The 17,806-nt window shown below is 44.5% G+C and overlaps 1 protein-coding gene across 1 annotated transcript in view; it reads right to left on the bottom strand.

Annotated features, from left to right (window-relative positions):
• Positions 1-15,499, bottom strand: part of ATP8B1 (ATPase phospholipid transporting 8B1) — a 37,862-nt gene extending 22,363 nt beyond the window's left edge. Inside the window, exons 1-2 of the mRNA XM_010119053.2 lie at positions 15,412-15,499; positions 3,011-3,203 (exon numbers count right to left, since the gene is read on the bottom strand). Of these exons, the coding sequence (XP_010117355.2) occupies positions 3,011-3,191 (181 nt within the window). The 5' untranslated portion in view covers positions 3,192-3,203; positions 15,412-15,499. The remainder of the gene's footprint in view (positions 1-3,010; positions 3,204-15,411) is intronic.
• Positions 15,500-17,806: the final 2,307 nt, after the last annotated feature.

The raw sequence follows: 17,806 nt of genomic DNA, 5'->3' as shown, positions 1-17,806 counted from the left end.
AACTCAGAAATACAAATTGCATTTTCTAGTCAAGTTTAACAAAACTAACCAAGCAATGTCTGCAGTAGCCTTCTGAAGTTTCAGGCCATAAGCTGACAAAATTGCTTACAAAGCAGCTGAGCCTCCTTCTGTCACCTTCAGTATTTAGCATTTAAAACCTAACTTGACACACAGCCTCCCTAGGGGAGAAGTTTCTGGAGGGCTTGCTAACAAGCCATCCACCTCCTCCTTACGGTCTCTATCGTTAATCGAAGTCCTGTGAAGCCCACCTTTAAATGGGGTTCACCTAGGACACACATAGCTTTTGGCCAACCACTACGTACTGCCAGAATGCCTCCTGCTGTCAAGTTATTTTCCATGCCCCCTCTTTCACAGGCTACCTCTTTCCCTCCAAGATCCTTCAAATCCCTTTCCTGCCCTCAAGCCTGCATCACCGATGACCCTATTAATTCTGCTACCCACATCCACAAGTTCAGGCCCTGCCCACATCAAAGAAACTCCCCGCTGAACTCATTCAGCAGGTTTTTAAGCCGACTCACAGGAGCACTTTGCCTGCCTGGGAAGGATGAGGCAGAAAGTATTTTGAAATTCAGCTTTCCTGACTCATCAGCTAACTATCTCTCCCTTTTCTCCAACCCATAGTAATTGTCCTTAATGGGTGCTCTTTTGGTCTCACGGGATTCTTGGGACCCAAGCACATCCAGCACCGCAGAGCGAGGATGGGGTGAAACTCCTGGAGGCAGAGGTGTGGGCTGGGACTGGCACAGGCTGCCAGGGACCGGCGGGGAAGCGGGTGCGAAGGCGCTCCTGGGCTGCTCTAAAGGCCTCTGTAACGTAGCCGTGTGATACGGCTGACTCAGACTTAAACTCAAATCCAGGCACAAAGCCTGTTTTTTCCATCCAACACATAAAGCAACTTCTCACTTGATGTATCCAGGGTCTTCACTGCGACTACACAACTTTCATTTCTGCATACTGGTCGCAAGCTGAGAAGATAGTGGAGAAATATTTATCTTGCTGTAGCACTTGTATTTAGGATTGCATAAATGAAGACATAAAGCAGCTGGTGAGGATACATTGTGCAGCCTGGTCAGGGCTTACATAGAAGCGCTGCCAGTCATGGGGTTTTAGCCGCCTTACATAAAATTTGCCAAAAAATTACTGGAGGACCAGGTTTTGGATTAGAAGATAAGCATTACTGAAAGTTATTAATGACAGGACTGAAGAAAACTGTAAACACGTCTACAGGAACATTTCTTCACCACATTCACAAAAACACTGCAGTGTTGATAAAACCTTAGCGTCCCACCTGGAAAACTGGCAAATTAGATCTTAAATAAAACCCGCAGGAAGGAAGCTCCCCAAAATTACTTTGAACTGCTTAAAAATTATACTAATACCTAATATTTGGGAAGCTGCATCAGCAATTCATCATCTTTAAAGAACATAAAGGGAAATCCATCTTTGTTGAGGGGAAAAATTAAGAAGCAAAAAGGATGACATTTTTGTAGCAGTGCCTGAATATAATTAGCTACTGAACCAGTCAGCAGATTCTACAAATTCTGCAACTTATGCCAGAAAATTATCTATTAATCAGAAAAAGCAGGCAAAAAGGATTTAAAGAAACAAACAAAAAAAACCCCAAAGGGTTTAAAGAGACGAGGGGGCGGGGCAATCTGACAAAGTCTGTCAACTGCTTACAAGCTCTGTGATTAGAGTACGGGCCTACCAAGCCTGCATGGTAACATCTCTTTCCTCCTTGAAGCTTCTGCCCCAGCTCAGAGTTCAAAGGAACTCTGCCATATCCATAGCTCTAGTCCATATTTTGGATAATAATTTTGGGAACATTAACTGCACAAACAGCAGAGACTTGTGGTTACACTGAACTAGCAGGAGCTAGTTTGCTAGTTCTGCCCTTTGGAGGGCAGAATCAAAACTCACCTCCCTGCTTTCAGATCCTCTCCAGTCCACCAGGACAAAGGAAAAGGCACGGGACACTTCAGAAAAGAAACTGAAGCTGTGTAGGAGGTCCTGTTTTAGTTTTGTTTCTCTCTTTTTTTTCCTCTCTCTCTTGTGCTTAATACTAGGCCACAAAGCAAACCTGTGACTGCAGGTGTAATGCGTCTAACAATAAAATATCTGGATAAAATAAGAGGGGCAAGCAGGGGGAGAGAGGAACAGTCATGATGAGAACTCAAGAAAATATGATGGATGATGACAGGCTAAGAAAACTGTGTTTATTCTACAGACTATGTCACCTCAATCACCATAAAAAAACCCCAAACTAAACATGTAACAGGTGGTTATAAGATGGAACCAGGTAACAGGTGGTTATAAAATGAGAGGTGATCAACTGTTCCCTGTTACCACACAAACAGGAAGAAATCTCTAAAAAAAAAAAAAAAAAAAAAAGGTATTTAGGGGGGTTACAGACTTTCCTTGGTCAGAGGTTAAGAACAGGTATGTCTAAAACACACCAGAGAAGTTCCTCCCATTTCTGTTCCTGGCGGCAGCACACAGACCGCACTTGGCGGGTTTCTTTGAACTCCTACTCACCCTGCCTTTCTGTAATTCTGAAACTACTGCAAATAAAGAAAACCCTGAGGCTACAAAATTACCACTGAAGCTGAAATCTCATCTGCGCAAGACTTAGAAAGCAGAAATCCATGCAAACCAACTGACTAAACACAGCCAACTGCTTATGCTGGTTCAAGTTTCCAGAAGATGGGGCAGGCGGCACGCCTTAATTCAGATGAGGTCACCGGGCACATCGTTACCTTTACGCAACAAACAGTGGCATAGAACTCTAGTTGCAGATCGGAATGAAGCCGATTGTCATTCTGACATTTCTTAAACTGAATTGCCATAAATTACTCCTACACAGATTCAGATAAGCCATTCCAAATCCTACCTAATGAATAAGCACAAAAATAAAGTTAATCCACGCGTAGCTCAGCCTCTGTATTCAGGATCATTTGTTACCCAAATCACGTTTCTGTCATAAAGTTACCTTTTTTCAATGGCTCTCGGCTCTCCTCGGAGCCTCTGTTGATGTGGTTTTGTCCCGGTTCGGCCGCAGGCTGCCGACTCTCCAACTCGTCCTCTGTTTCATCATCGCTGTATGGCACCACCTCATCGTTAGGCTGGGAATCCTCATCGAAGGTGGTCTCCGAATCCCTTTCTGGGATCATGCTGCTAGCGCCCTGCGAGCATTTTGTGAAAGTTAGGGAAATTAGTTAATGTAGCAAGTGCTGGAAACCATGTCTCTAATTTTACTCCGTTGATGTTGGTCACTAAAAACCACGTTTGAAACCAGTTTCCCCAGAGCAGCATAGAGCACGGGCTCGGTTTTCAAGCACAGATCAAAGTAACGAGGCAGTTATTTTCAGAGTAAGTCCTTCATTACCGTCCTGCTATATGTAATTACATGTGCTCAGAGGACAGACTGAGGAACGCCCTGCACTTGTGACGCAGCACACCTTGAGTGGGACGTAGGAATCGGGGAGCCCACAAACACCTGACTCCCAGCGGTCATTACACCACTCCCTGCGGAGCCACAGGAGCCAGAGTCCCCCTTGGCCATGGTGGGGCCAGGCACCAGGCACCGAGCGCCAGGCCAGCGCGAGCCGTGCCATCAAGGGTTCGGCTCACACAGCTGCTCCTGCATCCCCAGCTGCCCAGTCTCACCCAAACCGGCCCTCGCTTCCTCTCCCCGCCCCACACACTGAACCTCAGCATTTCTCATTGCAAGAACACACCTCGCGGTGTCCAAATCCCTGAGGAAGTTTATAACTAATTTGAGGTTCAACACACGAGACCAGTCAGTTGGAGCTGTGATGTGTGTGTGCGTACCTCTGCCTGAAGCTTTTCAGAAAGCGCACGTGCTCCCCAACCTTTGGGCGCTAAGCACATCGTCTCCCAAATTGGGATCTCCACTTTCCATAAAGTTTATTTGAATTATAGGTCTTGAAAAACTCCCAACATTGTCGTGACTTGGGCTGCTGCAGCTGGCTGTGATCTCAAGCCAGATACACAATAAGGGATCCCAGCCTCCTCCAGCATTTTTAGATCACCAAGACCATTTCTACAGCTTAAGCTCTATCTGTTACAACATACAACATCCAATTAACTGCTTGTAAACAAAATCCAGAAACCATCTACTCGCATGCAAATCCTCTCCCGTCTACCTACAAATAACCACCTGCATGATTCCTAGGTGGTCTTCATCTACATTTGGCCAGTTATTCACCTTGCTGGGTGTCCTGGCATTTCAATAATTGAGCTGGCCATTCTGATGAGCGCGTCCTGTTCATTTTTAACCATGCAATACCCCAATTTATTGTAGTGAAGCTTAAACTGCACTTGTTTCTGCAGATCAAAACTCCCAAATAGGTTCTGTCCTGTCTGTGCTAAGCACCACAACTACTGTAAGAAAATTAAAAACTGTGAGGAGAGGCGGGGGCTCCATCACCTCAGCCATTTCTGCCAGGGCCTCGAGGGCACCAGTAAGCCTCTCCGGCCCCTACCAGCCTCGCCCCACACCCACAGGACCAGGAGCCACATTTTGGTGCAGCTCACGGGCCCTCCAGCTGCGTCAGAGGAGGGCTGATCTCCAGCTGAGCTGTGGCCATGTCTGTGCCCTCTTTGCCTCTGCCTCAACACTGTAGACCTCTCCAGCCATCACTGGGCCTGATCCTAACCCTGAACTACACATCAACTTCCCGGCTTGACCCGCCTCATTGCCTTCCGGCCTGGACTCTGGCTGGACCTGGCCACCACCTCAGGGTCTGTCCTGCTTGCCTCGTGAGCCCTGGGACCCCCATCCACTTGTTTTCCCATGGGGAGCAGCCTTGCTCTCGCTGCTCCCTGGCAGCTTCAAAATAAAACCAAGTTAAAGGATGGCTGAAGCCAAGGAACATAACACGCACAGCAGCTAGCTACCAAGTACCCATCTGTCGGCCCACCTTGCAAAAAGAGCTCGCTTTCGTGAAAGAAAGCCAGTGCCACCCTGTGTGCTGTCGCTAACAAAACTAGCAGTCATTGGGGTTGACACCAAACCCCATCGACATCCATGTTAGTTTCTATTTTTGCAAAGCTGAATTGTCTCCCATCCTTAATATCTCTTATAAGAGAGATATAAATATTACACGAGCACTTAATATGCTACTCAAATGACAGGACTGTTGGCTGGGAGCCCGAAGCGTGCAACGCTCATGGGCTGCAGCACGGCAGTGCTTGCCCAGCACACAGGCTAATGTTTCAAGACTGCTGGTTTACAAAATAAACCCAAACCACCAGGTATCATATGAGCGCACACTCTGCGCTCACATTAATTATGAATTAATACAATTTCTCCCAAGATCCACTCAAGCTGTTAGAGGCTGCTCACTGACGCAATTAGCCAGGAATATGACAGCTAGTCACTAACACAGTTGTGGAACCTAAAACTTTTGTGAAAAGATCATTTGTTTTCTAAATAGCCTTGGAGTTAGGGAATTTACCTCAAGACATAGGAGATTCCAGCTCAAACTCAGGCACCTGAACACGTCACTGTGATATTTTGGCTCATTTCTCATTTTTTTATCCCATTTGTTCTTTCTCAACTACCACCCGATCCCCATAAAATCTCATATTTCACCTGCTACAGAAAAGAAGAAAAGTATTAACCAGAAACCTGAACCAAAAATTCATCTCCAGAGCAACCTGCTCATTAACGACTTAAAACACAGGGCCAGGACAACTCGGACAGACATTATTACAGGAACCAGCCCGTGATGCAATCCATGCCGTTTCTCGCGTGTGGCGGTCAACGAGCATCTGGCTCTACAGCCCTCGCTGAGCGCGGTGCCTCAGGCAGGTGGTTGTCTGATCCGTATCAGGGCTCAGGGCCTCCCAGGTTACACTGAGGTTTCGCTCTCTCCGCAACCCAGGCAGGTGCTGCTGAATTGGGTCTTGCCTCTTAACAGTCCTGCAAACTCTGACTTGCTGAGCAATGTTTAAGAGCCAACACAAACACTGACTTTTTCCATGTTTTTTTTTTTCCTATCTGAACAGGGATATGGACAATTCTGCCCCTAGCCATCAATGCCTTTGCTTTGCAAGCAAGCCAGGGTCAGACTCTTAACCTGCGTCTACTCTGGGGTTTACAGACACTTAGGTTTTCTTTGCACTGAATGACTGGTCAGGCAGAAAAAATTCCTTATATTTTCAATCCCAAATTGTTTGAATGTTGGACAAAGTCCTTTCAGAGCAGGACCTAACGCTTGATACTCCTCTTTTTAATATATAGAAAATATACATGACTGCAAGAAGCCCTGCAGTAGTCAAGGATTCTGCTAACACTTTATGTGGGGAGCGCTGGAGGGGAAGAGCTGAAGATCCTTCCGTGCACAGTCCTTAAAAGTAAGAATACCACCAGATCTTTGATTCACTCTCACACCAAGACAAATAAATAAGCTCATACCCCTGGCACATAGAGATTCAGCCTGTAGTCTATTAATCTTTACTCATTAACTGTTTAATGATTAATGAACTAATTAATCATGCAAAGGGTTAGAGGAGATGTCCAAAAACCGCTGCATTTGTTTTCTATTATAGATGCATAGCTAAATGGAAGCTAAAACACGAACAGAAGCAGCCTGAGATGCTAGCTGGGAATGCCAGTGCAATGGTTTGAGGGGGAAAAGTTCAAATTAATTGTGTTCACTCCATCTCCTCAAAAAACTAAACTGCCAAGTGGAAAACCCTGCTAATAGAGGAGATCTCATTAACTGCTACCATGTAGGCAGCACAACTCTATCGCTAAGCTGCTCTGTGCTGCAGGCAACACCACTACCATTTCTGCAGAAGACAACGCAGTCGCACACAGGCCGGTGACTTCAGGCAGCATTTACTACCCCTGACACCACGGAACGCAGAGGGCACCATCTCTGCGCCCAAAGACCTCACTGCTACCATCCCGGGGGGCTGGCAGAGCCTCCCAGGAAGCATCGCTGCCTGCCCGCTCTGTACGTACCCTGCCCTCGGGGACCAGCAGCGGCCCAGGGGACGGTGGTCCCAGACGGGGAGCGCAGGCGGAGCTGTCAGTGTGTCAGCGGAGGAGCCTGGGGCTGGCTAGGAGACCGTAGACAGGGACTCACAGTCGGAAGAGAGCAGAGAGGTATTGTGGGGCCGAGGGCGAAGGAGTCCTCCAGTGACAGGGTGACAAATTGGTTTAGAGTTAAGTTTCTTGACACCTAGTCTGCATGGAAAGGGTGAGCCAGGAGGTCAAAGCAATGCCAGAAGTTCAGAGGAAGGTGGAGAGCGATCACCGGGTGAAAGAGGAGATGGGAGAAACTGACAGCACAGAGCAGCAGAGATGCCAACTAATACTGAGCCAGCAGGAGGTGGAATGAGAGGAGAGCACACATCCACCGGCACCTAATGTGGGATGGACACAACAGAAACCAAAGGCGAATTAAACGTGGCAGGAAGAGAGGTGGCAGCTACTCATTTTTCCAGCAGTCATTATTCTGAGGAGAAAAAAGGCACCAGAATTAAATTTTTAAAATACCTAAAAAGTCTATGCCATGCAGGAGAAAAACTATTTATGAACAATCTTGAAATAAAATAAAATCAATGGTCCATTCTTAAAAGGATCTCCTCTCAGAAGGGATACAGACAATTTCTTATGTTTGTGCTTATGTCCAGCCTTGAGCGGAAATAACAATTGCTTACAAAATGGTCTTTCAAGTAAGGCAAAAAAAGGGTTTAGTTTGCTCGAGCAGAAAAACTCAGGCAAACAAAAAAAAAAAACCCAAGTCACGTAAAACTGTCTCAAACCAGATCCCACCTGTTCTCCCCTTTCATAATAATATAACCCAAAATGAACACTGCTTTTACAGACCTTGCATTGAACAAACTAATAAAAAAGCTAGAAATAAATAGGCTTTGGAAAATTCTCTGAAGGCATCATCTCTCATATCAAGCTGGTACAGAAAAACAATTAGCAAAACAAGAAAAGTTGCACAGTTCCTCTCAGAGGCAGGATGAGCATTTTAAAAAACGAGATCTACTTGACTACATGAAATGCAAGCTACATGTCTGAACCCTGGAGGATCCTGCTGCTCGGGGATCGAGCTATGCATTTTGAAGGGCAGCAAACTCCATCCCTCCAGAAGCGCTACACACAAGTAACCTTCCTAAATTCTGAATTGACTTCTATTGCTGCCAAAACTTAGGAAGAGAGCTTCTGGTGCTTCTTGGAGGGCCTGAGATGGAACAACACAGTTGTTACATGGTGCTTGCTAAAATACTCAAAGAACACTTACAACAGTTGGTTCTTGGTCACATGACCCTCATTTTCTAGTTCTGGAGTTGAGGACACGGGTTTTCACTCCCTTTCAGGTAAGTCACAAAACCAGAAACCCTTCCATTAAACAAAACCTCAGTTTAGAAAATGCATTAGAAGAAATCAAGAGGTCTCCCCAACAGCTCAGTAGCCACTAACTCTGCAGCCATCCATCAGGATGAGCCAGCCTCTGAGAGCAGGCACGCAGACCGACAACTTGAACTGCAGCTGCTTTAACCTTGCGTGCAGCGAGATGGCCACTGCGGCAACAAAGGCCGTCTAATCGGCGAGGCTGGGGTCGGCTCTGGGCTTGGCGGACACGGATCGGGCGGCCACACTTCCCGGGCCAGCGGGAAGCAATGGTTAGCTCCCAGCTCTGGCACAGCAAGTGAAGAGTGTCCTTGTCTTAGAAAGTTAAGCTGATCCAACAGCAGGACTGACGTATGGGGAGGGAAAGGAGATGAAAGTAGTATTAAACACAAGTTCAATTATATCTGCCTGAGTTTATTTACTAAAAGGGCAGAAAACTCAGGTGCAAATTCCACAGTGCTTCGGTCACTCAGGTTTTGTGCCTGCTCACGCCTCAGGGCAAGTACCAGCTAATTGGGAATAACTTAAACCTTGTAAAAAAAGCATTTACTGCATTTGTTTGAAGGCAGTACACAACAACAACAAAAAGTCTTACTCCAAATTCTCCTCTGGAGAGTCACTGCTGCAAGAACTGAGGGTCACAGGGAGCACAGCGCAACTTCAATGCTGCAGATCAGAGACTCACTCAGAGTGGCCCTACAACCAAGTTACAGGTCCATCTAGAGCAAGGCATATCCATAGTAAAAGAATTAAAAGGCTACTAAATTTGTTATTTTTATTTATTGTGGATATAAAAACCTACAATGTGAAAGAGAACAAGCCTAACAATTTCATACCTGTCAGTCACCAGTCCCTTCACAACAAGTGCACAGCCTACAACCCGCATCGTCTCCTTAGCGTCTTGTTCTGCACAACAATCTCACGTGTTCATGCAGTGCCTAGTACGACAGCTTCTCAAACCTTGCCACGGACTGTTGTTTTGGAACATAACAGCATCAATATTTTAAGCAAGAGTCATAACACAAACTCAAAGAGTACAAAAAACAAGCTCAGAGAAACCTTTCTCAACTACTTTAGGTCTCTGGAGTTAAAATAGGACCAAAAAGCTCCACCAAGATGATTTATTGATATTTAACTATATATTTTTAAAAGTAAGTAAATTAAAAGCCTCATCCTCAGATATTTCAGTTTTGTCCCATATTTCTTCACTCTAGAAAGATTACGACCAAACCACAAACCCAAAGCAAAAAACAGGTAAATGCGAACAAGCTTTCTGCCTCAGTATGGCCCTGAACAAAGTCTTTCTTGGGCACCTGTCGAGAGGATCCCAAGAGGAAATCTGACCAGCAGCTGACTAATCACTGCCTTGGCAGGCAGAGGGCAAAGACAGAAACTTCTATAGCTGCACCAACTCAGCATTTATTGAATCGCCATCATCTGCCAAGCCCTTAACGACGTAATCCAAACACAAAGCTGTCAGGCTCTGTATTGTTGTGAAACAAGGAAACGCATTTTGAACAGTCTTCTCCAATAAAACAGCCAAGCCATAGTTATAAAACATGGTAACACCAATATCCTGTTCAAGAAAAGGAGAACGTATTTCAGTCTCGCTTAGGAAACTCCATCAAATATTTTAAAGCCAGTACCCCACAGGCAGCTCCAACGACGAACTAGCCAAATGATACTGGTTTTCCTTGTCAGCAGGAATAGTGTTGCAACACAGTAACAGTTAAAAAAAAATATGAAATTTCTCTACCCATGTAGAATTCTTATGTCACCAATTTGCATGTTTTAAAAAGCTTTCCTATACTTACTAGATGTATTTATTTACTATGTGTTACTGGAGAAAGAAACATTGAAAAACAAAAGCTGCTCACAGGAGAACTGAATATGCACTTCCAGAACTGCAGGTAGAACACCACATCTAACACGAGGCGGGGTGCTCCCCCCAAGGGCTTCTGTGCAGATGCACGATTACGCCAATTACGTTTTCCCCTAAGAGACAGAAGTAATTATTCTGCTACCTTCAGCTGTTACACATTGCTCATCTTGCCAACAACTGAGATTTCAAGCTAAAAAGGGAGCAGGGAACAAAGACAGCCTGTTAGGTAAATAGAGCAACTGAACAGATGCTTGCAGGACTGCAATCCAAACCACCAAAAAGGAAAGCAGAGCCCCCAGAGTACTTGGATGGCTCTACCAGAGCAGACACCTGTATTTAGGTGACTCAAGTCCGTACCCCAGCTTATACCCCAATAGGTTTAAGAATGATTTTTTTGTCCATGAGCGCACGTTTAAAGAACAGCTCTAACAATGTTCGAGAACTGAAGTTTGTAATTAGCTCATCACCCACGCTTGGGTGAGGTTGCACTTTTGTTTCTTTTAAATTAACCTGGACACCAATATCAAGCCTTGGGCAAGCGAAACAAAACAACCACTTCCTAAGGATCAATTTATCCATCCTTTCTGGCAGTGCAGATACAGAGCCAAGTATGTAATCCAGACGACCATTTTGTAAGCCTGACTGTGGCAAGTGGGCTCTGAAACGGCTAGGCAGGGTACACCGGGACATGACTGGGGTAATCCCCACCCCTTCACACTACTAACAAACCCAGAAAATTCAGTAGAACTCCAAGAAACCGACTGCTTCAGAAAAAGGAAGTTCTGCATTACACAGCAAAGCAGAAGGAATATGGAGGTGCATGCATTTTGTCTGAAGGCTAGCATTCTGAAACTAAAAAGACAGCAGTGGGCTTCAAACAGAAGGGAAAATAATGGCTTAAAACAGAACAGAGGAGCAGCACAATTCAAAGCATATGGATGGTTCTATCCAGTGAATATGCAAAGATTCTTTTTTTTTCACCTGGTGGCAGCAATTCACAAGGCTATTATTAACTGTTGCTATTTTTAGGGCATAAAAAAACCAAACTCGTGAGTTATGGGATGAATACCTCCAACGCAGTTGCTTAAATGCAAGATGGTTTTATACCATGAAACACGGAGGAAGGGGTAGTAAAACACACCAGGAGCGCAACTGCTCACCACACAAAATACTGTTTGCTTGTAAAGTGGAATTCCTACAGCCAAAAAAGTAGTTGCCTCCTAACTTTCCACTGGCTGACACAAACAACAAATCAGATAATAGCTGCAGGTGAGCATTATAGGGCCTCCAAAAGAACCGTTAACCTTGGGACACTGCACGGCAGTCCATCTCCCAGCCTGATAATCATCAAATTGGTAACGTGGGTTCAGTTAATGCTCGGTATTTAATCCTCACAAAACAGCAGTCAGAGCCGAAGTCCTTTGATGGCAGGATATTGCATTTCTATTCTCGCTTCAGTGATCCCAGCCAAATGCTTTAATAGAGTATCACCCTTCATTAAAAATGTATTAATCAACTAATCTGCCTGTAACAAGAGCTTCTACAAGGAAACAGTCAAATAATAAAACTAGATTTGCTTCCAAAATATGAGAGACAGATGACATATTACTCAAAACAGATACGAAATTTTACTGGGAACAAGTGCTTGGACAGGCAGACAGAAGTATCTTCCAAACAACTCAAACCTTCCAGCTAATCTTTATGGTGTTTTGAGAAGGAAAAAAAAAAAAGTCATTACTTGAAATAGTGTGAATCAGCACAAACGGGCCAAGGAAATAACCCTCATTCCAAACACTACTAAGCTTTGGTTAGATTGCCATGCAAGTTACATGCTTTAAGCTCATCAATTTATATAGCTACTTCATACATACAGTTGTATTTACTTCATTGAATGACTACTTCAAAATAATTGAACACCTCCAAAATCAAGGAGAACGATTTCTATCAGTCATTTGTCCTGAAACACAGTGACTCTGTATGCATCCTCACAGTATGCCATGACCATGGTAAAGCCCAGCTCTTGAAATGCCTTGGAGAAAGGCAACCTCCAGCGCATAATTATTTCAAGCCAGCTGTGACTGGAGACATGCTCTTGCCCATCTGTGGCTGCCTCCATCAAATACCATCGATGCAGTACATAAGTGGGGCAAACTACATCCCGAAGCTGAAGCCTCAACTCCTCTAGGCCAACCAAGTGCACTTTGCATCAAGGAAAAAACCATGGCTCATGATTCAGAACGCATCGTATATGGTGTGTGCCCTTTAGTATCATCCCAAGGGCTGCCAGTGACTATCAGAAGTGGCACGGTTTGGTGCTCGGTACAGCTGATGAGCAGACTCTGCCCAGACATTGTGGACAATCAGGTTCCTGGCAGCCGACGCAGAGGCACACCCCAGTTCCCGGTGCTGCTTCAGGAAAACTGAACTGCAAATGGGTCAGCTTACAGTCAGATCACTCCAACAGAAACACACCGGAGCTGAGGAAATAAGCAGAGATTTGCTCACCTGTCAGAGCTCCCAAAGCTCAACAGTTCCACCTACAAGTAAAGGCATTTGGGGTCAGGCATTTTCTGAAATAAGTATGCTCAAACCACTCTTCAGAGTACAAGCTAATCAAAACCGAGGTAGTAAGGTGACAAACTCCTGACCATGCACACCTTCATTCATGCACTGTGACACTGAAGAAAGTTCCCACCTTGAAACTGCCAACACATGCCTAAGAGGAGGTGACTCAAATTCCCACCAAAAAAAGTGATTAACATTCAAGTGATTAAAATATGGCTATGGATAAAATGCTCGTGGTGAAGTAGTGCACCTACAAATCCCAGGACACCAGAACACACATCATATCTGAGGAGTCCAAGATCTTCACCACACAACAGAGCCACAAAAGATTCAAACAGTGCTTTTGGAGACTCAGGCTACCCCACAGCAGCACGAGAAATCCCTGGGGAATCTGTTTTGGAAGCAACAGGTCTCACATGAGTCAGCTTGGTTGTATCATCTATTGCTGTCATTCACCCAGCCCCAAGTTTTATACACATATGCATGTATAAATACACACACACACAATTAAAAAATATAAAGTATTTATATTTTTTGATTCACGGTAGTACCTCATCTCACAGAAAACTTCTATTAAAAAGGTTATTTCAAGTAATTTGTGACCACAAATTGTGCAGAGGCTACTTTGAATTTAACCTGAATAGCAGAGGTTCCTTTCGCTTTCCAAAGGCATTAGCCTCAGAAAGTCAACATCTTCTATCTAATGATCAGAAATAATGCATCTTGCACAATCCGTACACTAACAGAGAACGAGCAGTAACACCAGCATTAATATCCACCAGAGGAAGGAGACCTGAAGATGGTTGAACTCTAGTGAATAATTGATTTCTCCTTATCTCCTCTTACCACCAATTTCGAAATCTTAGCACCAGGATAAAAATCTGGGAATACCACAGTGCAGACAACTGATGGGGAGCTGTGTGTACACAGCTATATGGTAAGGCACCACAAGCCCACAGCGCCCCTCTCAAATCTTTAACGTTATCAACTCACCCTATTGGAAGCGGGAAAAGAGAAGTGCCATAGCTGTGCAGAATAAGGATGCTGGAGAAATAAAGACATAAGCAAACTTGCACTGTTGTGGCCCGCTCTATAAACAAAGTGCTTTGGCAAACCGCGTGTACGAGGAGGCGGCTGTTCTGCCTTGGCACAGTACTGGGAGACAGCTACGGCGTCCCTTTCGGCTTACACTGCAATCAGAAACACACACACCCAGCTCGTACGATGTACTGAGGGCAACCACTCATTAAAAAAGGTGTTTCCAAAAAGGTGTTTCAGCTGTACCTTTTTAACTGTCAGGATCACGGACTTACCAAATTGGACTACTTCCAGCTTCAAAATATTTTTTTAATTGGCATCATACACAACTTGCCCCATCAGGAGGTAAACACCAGTGTAAAACTGTAACACTTCGGTACCACTAATCTCCGTGAAATGTTAGTTTCTCCCAAAGCTATTATTTCCAAACTGGGCTGAAGGGAAGTGACAGTTTCTTCAATGAACATAGGAACACCCAGCCAAACAAGCTGAGGCGCCAAAACCCTGAGGCCCTCTGGAGAGATGTGACCAGAAAGAGGGGGTACAGTTTTGTATTGCTGACAGACATCCAAGACCAATCTCAGTGGGGGAAAAAAAAAAAAAAAAGAAATTAAAAAAACCCCACAGTATTACCAGAAGAAAATGAAAACATGGGAGAGACAGCTTCCAAATGCCTTAACTCCTAATGCTTCCATCTCAGTTCTGCATGATCCCACCAACTGGAGAAAAGCACCTGGTTTAACAAACAAACCACCACACCTTCCTCACAGAGGGAGCCCTAGAACTAAACTAGCGACCATTGTACACTCATTGACATAGCCACCTATTAAAATTTTAAGATTGAATATGAAGGACATTGCAGTATAAGTGAATTGATGACTATGACCCAACAGGACTCTACACAAGGAAGAGATTAACTAGTCACCAACAATTTAACAGAAAATAATAACAACAAAGAGAGACCCATAGCCTGCAGTCCAAGTTGCCTGAGGCTAGGCAAGGACGGTTGCAGATGGGCCACCTGCAGAAACTAAATAATAATTTTACCCATTATCTGCAGTAGGATTTTTCATTAACAGATATGCAGACCTTCCATCATTTAAAGTCCAAGTCAAGACAAGTTATCTTTGCAGAAGATAATAAGGTTGGTAACCTTTGTTCAAGCAGTAGCTTCGCGTGTACTCTGAAGGGGTTTCAACCTGCTGTTTGCAGGGATCCTTACGTTGCCTCTCAAGGTTCATGTTATAAAACAGCATATCTTTGTTTCAGTAACGGGAAAAATAATGATTTTTGTGCACACGCAAACAGTATTGTTTGGCATGGAAGATTTTTTGAACTTTAAATAGAGTTGTTTTCCTAGATATTAACCCTCCCACCAAAACCAGCGGGTATTTTTAACTGCAAAAAATACGGGTTACTTCCTGCTAACAAGGTTGGAGATTACACAGTAACACACATTTTCTGTCAGCATCTAAAACTGACACTACAGATATTTTCCTAAACTGACCTTTATCCAATGCAGTTTGTGACTGAACCAAGAGACTGCATTACAGACGTAGCTCGAAAGGCTCGTACCGTCAGCAGAGACCACTGGCCGCTCAAGAAGAATCCCCTGTATCGGACTTTAAATTAGGCTCCATCTGTAACGAAACAGTGTCAGAAAATGGTTTCTTGGCTGACTTCCACCTCATGAGACTGTGAGCATGCAATAAGAAAGAAAACTTCTTTTAGGGAAACAGTGAAATTAACTTGCCTTGCAAAGCTTTCTTAATAAAAAGAGAAATTTCTGGTTAGTTCTCCAAACCTTTTCACGCTATCTCCTTTTCCTCCTCTCAGGCAGAAAGTCACTTTGGCAAATGACCCGGTTTTTTCCTTGATTTGCTTCCTGTTTTCTCTACACTGCTTATTCTTCCCCGCTCCTTTTTTTCCTTCCTTTTAGATGTTATTTTTGTTTTACATCTCCCTGTGCATACCTGTACACTACTGTGTAAACAAAAATACCCACGCACTTGCTGAAATTGTCCATCTCTACTGTCAAATTAAAAATATACTTCTAATCTATAGATGAACACGTGAGGAAAAAACACACAGCACTAAACACACCACTACACGTTACAGAACAGTTTCTAAGCTTGCCAAAAAGCAAAGGTGCATCTTCAAAGGAGGGCTGAGAGCTCATGCACCGTCAGCCTCCTAGGGAGACAATGAGAACCACGTTCTTCACCCCTGACAAGTACAGGAACACAGAGAGGTTAAGTGATTTGCCCAAGGCCGTAGGGTAAGGCACAGACAGAGCTAGGGTTAAGTTTCAGAAGCTCCTGGCTAATATACTGCATTCAATTACGTCTACACAAAGCATCTCATTTAACAGAGGCCAGATAAAGGAAGCAGCCAAGGAAGAACATCAAACTCCCTCGTAATTAAAAAAGAACCAGTCAAACCCCTCCCCATATTTAAATGCAGGTAGCCTGTTATACTGAGGCCCAATATGATTACTTCTGCCATCAAAATAAAAGCCGCAACAACAAAAGAGTACGGAAAATAAGTTCCAGCTAATTTAAACTGAGAGTTTCAATGCAAAGTGAGCAAGTTGCTTTCTGAATTCACCATCACAAACTGCAAAGCAAGGGACTAGAACACTCCCAGGCTGTCTCACAAGGGAGAATTAAATTAAACGAACAGTTTAGAAGCTACTGAAAATAATCTTTATGATACCTACAAGTTAACAAAGAGATTAATAGAGGTCCAGGAAAGATACAAAAGCAACTGCACTCTAATGTGAACCTCAGTAACAGCAATGCAGAAGCTGACAAGGAAAAGCACAAGATGACCAAATGCCACTTGACATGAGAATCAGACTTTGAAAAGAAAGACAAATAAAAAAAAAAAACAACCAGAACCAAACAAAAAATGTGAGCAGATCTGAGCCAGCACAGACACTTCCGCAGGAAGTTAAACCCAAGGACTCTAGCAGCAGCCACGGAGTTGGGACTGTTCAAGAACCGGGTTAGCTGTAAGTCCCACTGACTCGCCCAGGGCACTCTTTGGTTCTCTCCAGCCATTTACATCCAGCCCCCCCACCACACACACAAGATAAAAGACACCACACTGTTACTCATTACCAGAAACTATTTATTGCCAGAAGCTCCCTGTACAGTATGCCTTCTTCAGTTTCAAAACGTTTATGCTGACATTCAAGCCAGTGGTGAAATGCTGCTCCATTTAACACAGTTCCATTCAGGATCTAAGAGAAGGGATGCTATTTAAGCTATAGACACAGAGCAGCAGGAAACACGACTGAGATATTAATTTTTGGGGAGTAAAAAAAAAATGCTTTTCATCTCCCAAGTATGAGATGAAACTGAAATTGACCTCACAAGTAATTTTTCAAGTACTTTCTGTTGCAAAATTATGACAGTTCCTTAATATAGACACCTATTACCGCTCTAAAGGCTGCATAAACATTGACTAATGAGTAATCACCCCACAACCACGAAAGCTATTTTCCTCATTTATAGATATGGGATAGAGGGAGTGGGAAGAAAAAAACGCAGAAGCAGAGCAACTAGCCCAAAGCAAGTCAGTAAAACGGGGGTATCTGCCAGAGCGGTGTTTGTTCTCCCGTGCCTTACCTCCCAGGAAATGCTTGTTCCTTCCTTAACGCGAAGTTTCAGACTGGGGAGACTCCGTGCTAAGTTCGATCATCAACTGACGTGCATCTTTCGGGGTGGTAAAAAGAGAGAGACTCGTGTCACGGCGAGGGCTCGGATCGAGACTCCCGAAACGTGCTGTCCCGCCAGGGACAGGGCCGAGGAGAGGCCCCGGTGCGCGGGGCAGGGCCGGGGGGTGCGCGGGGCAGGGCCGGGGGGTGCGCGGGGCAGGGCCCGGGGGGTGCGCGGGGC

The sequence above is a fragment of the Chlamydotis macqueenii genome, chromosome W (genome assembly GCF_036417535.1).
Source record: "Chlamydotis macqueenii isolate bChlMac1 chromosome W, bChlMac1.mat, whole genome shotgun sequence".
NCBI lineage: Eukaryota > Metazoa > Chordata > Aves > Otidiformes > Otididae > Chlamydotis > Chlamydotis macqueenii.
Note: the sequence above shows the minus strand (reverse complement) of the source record. Positions and strands in the feature narration are given on the sequence as shown.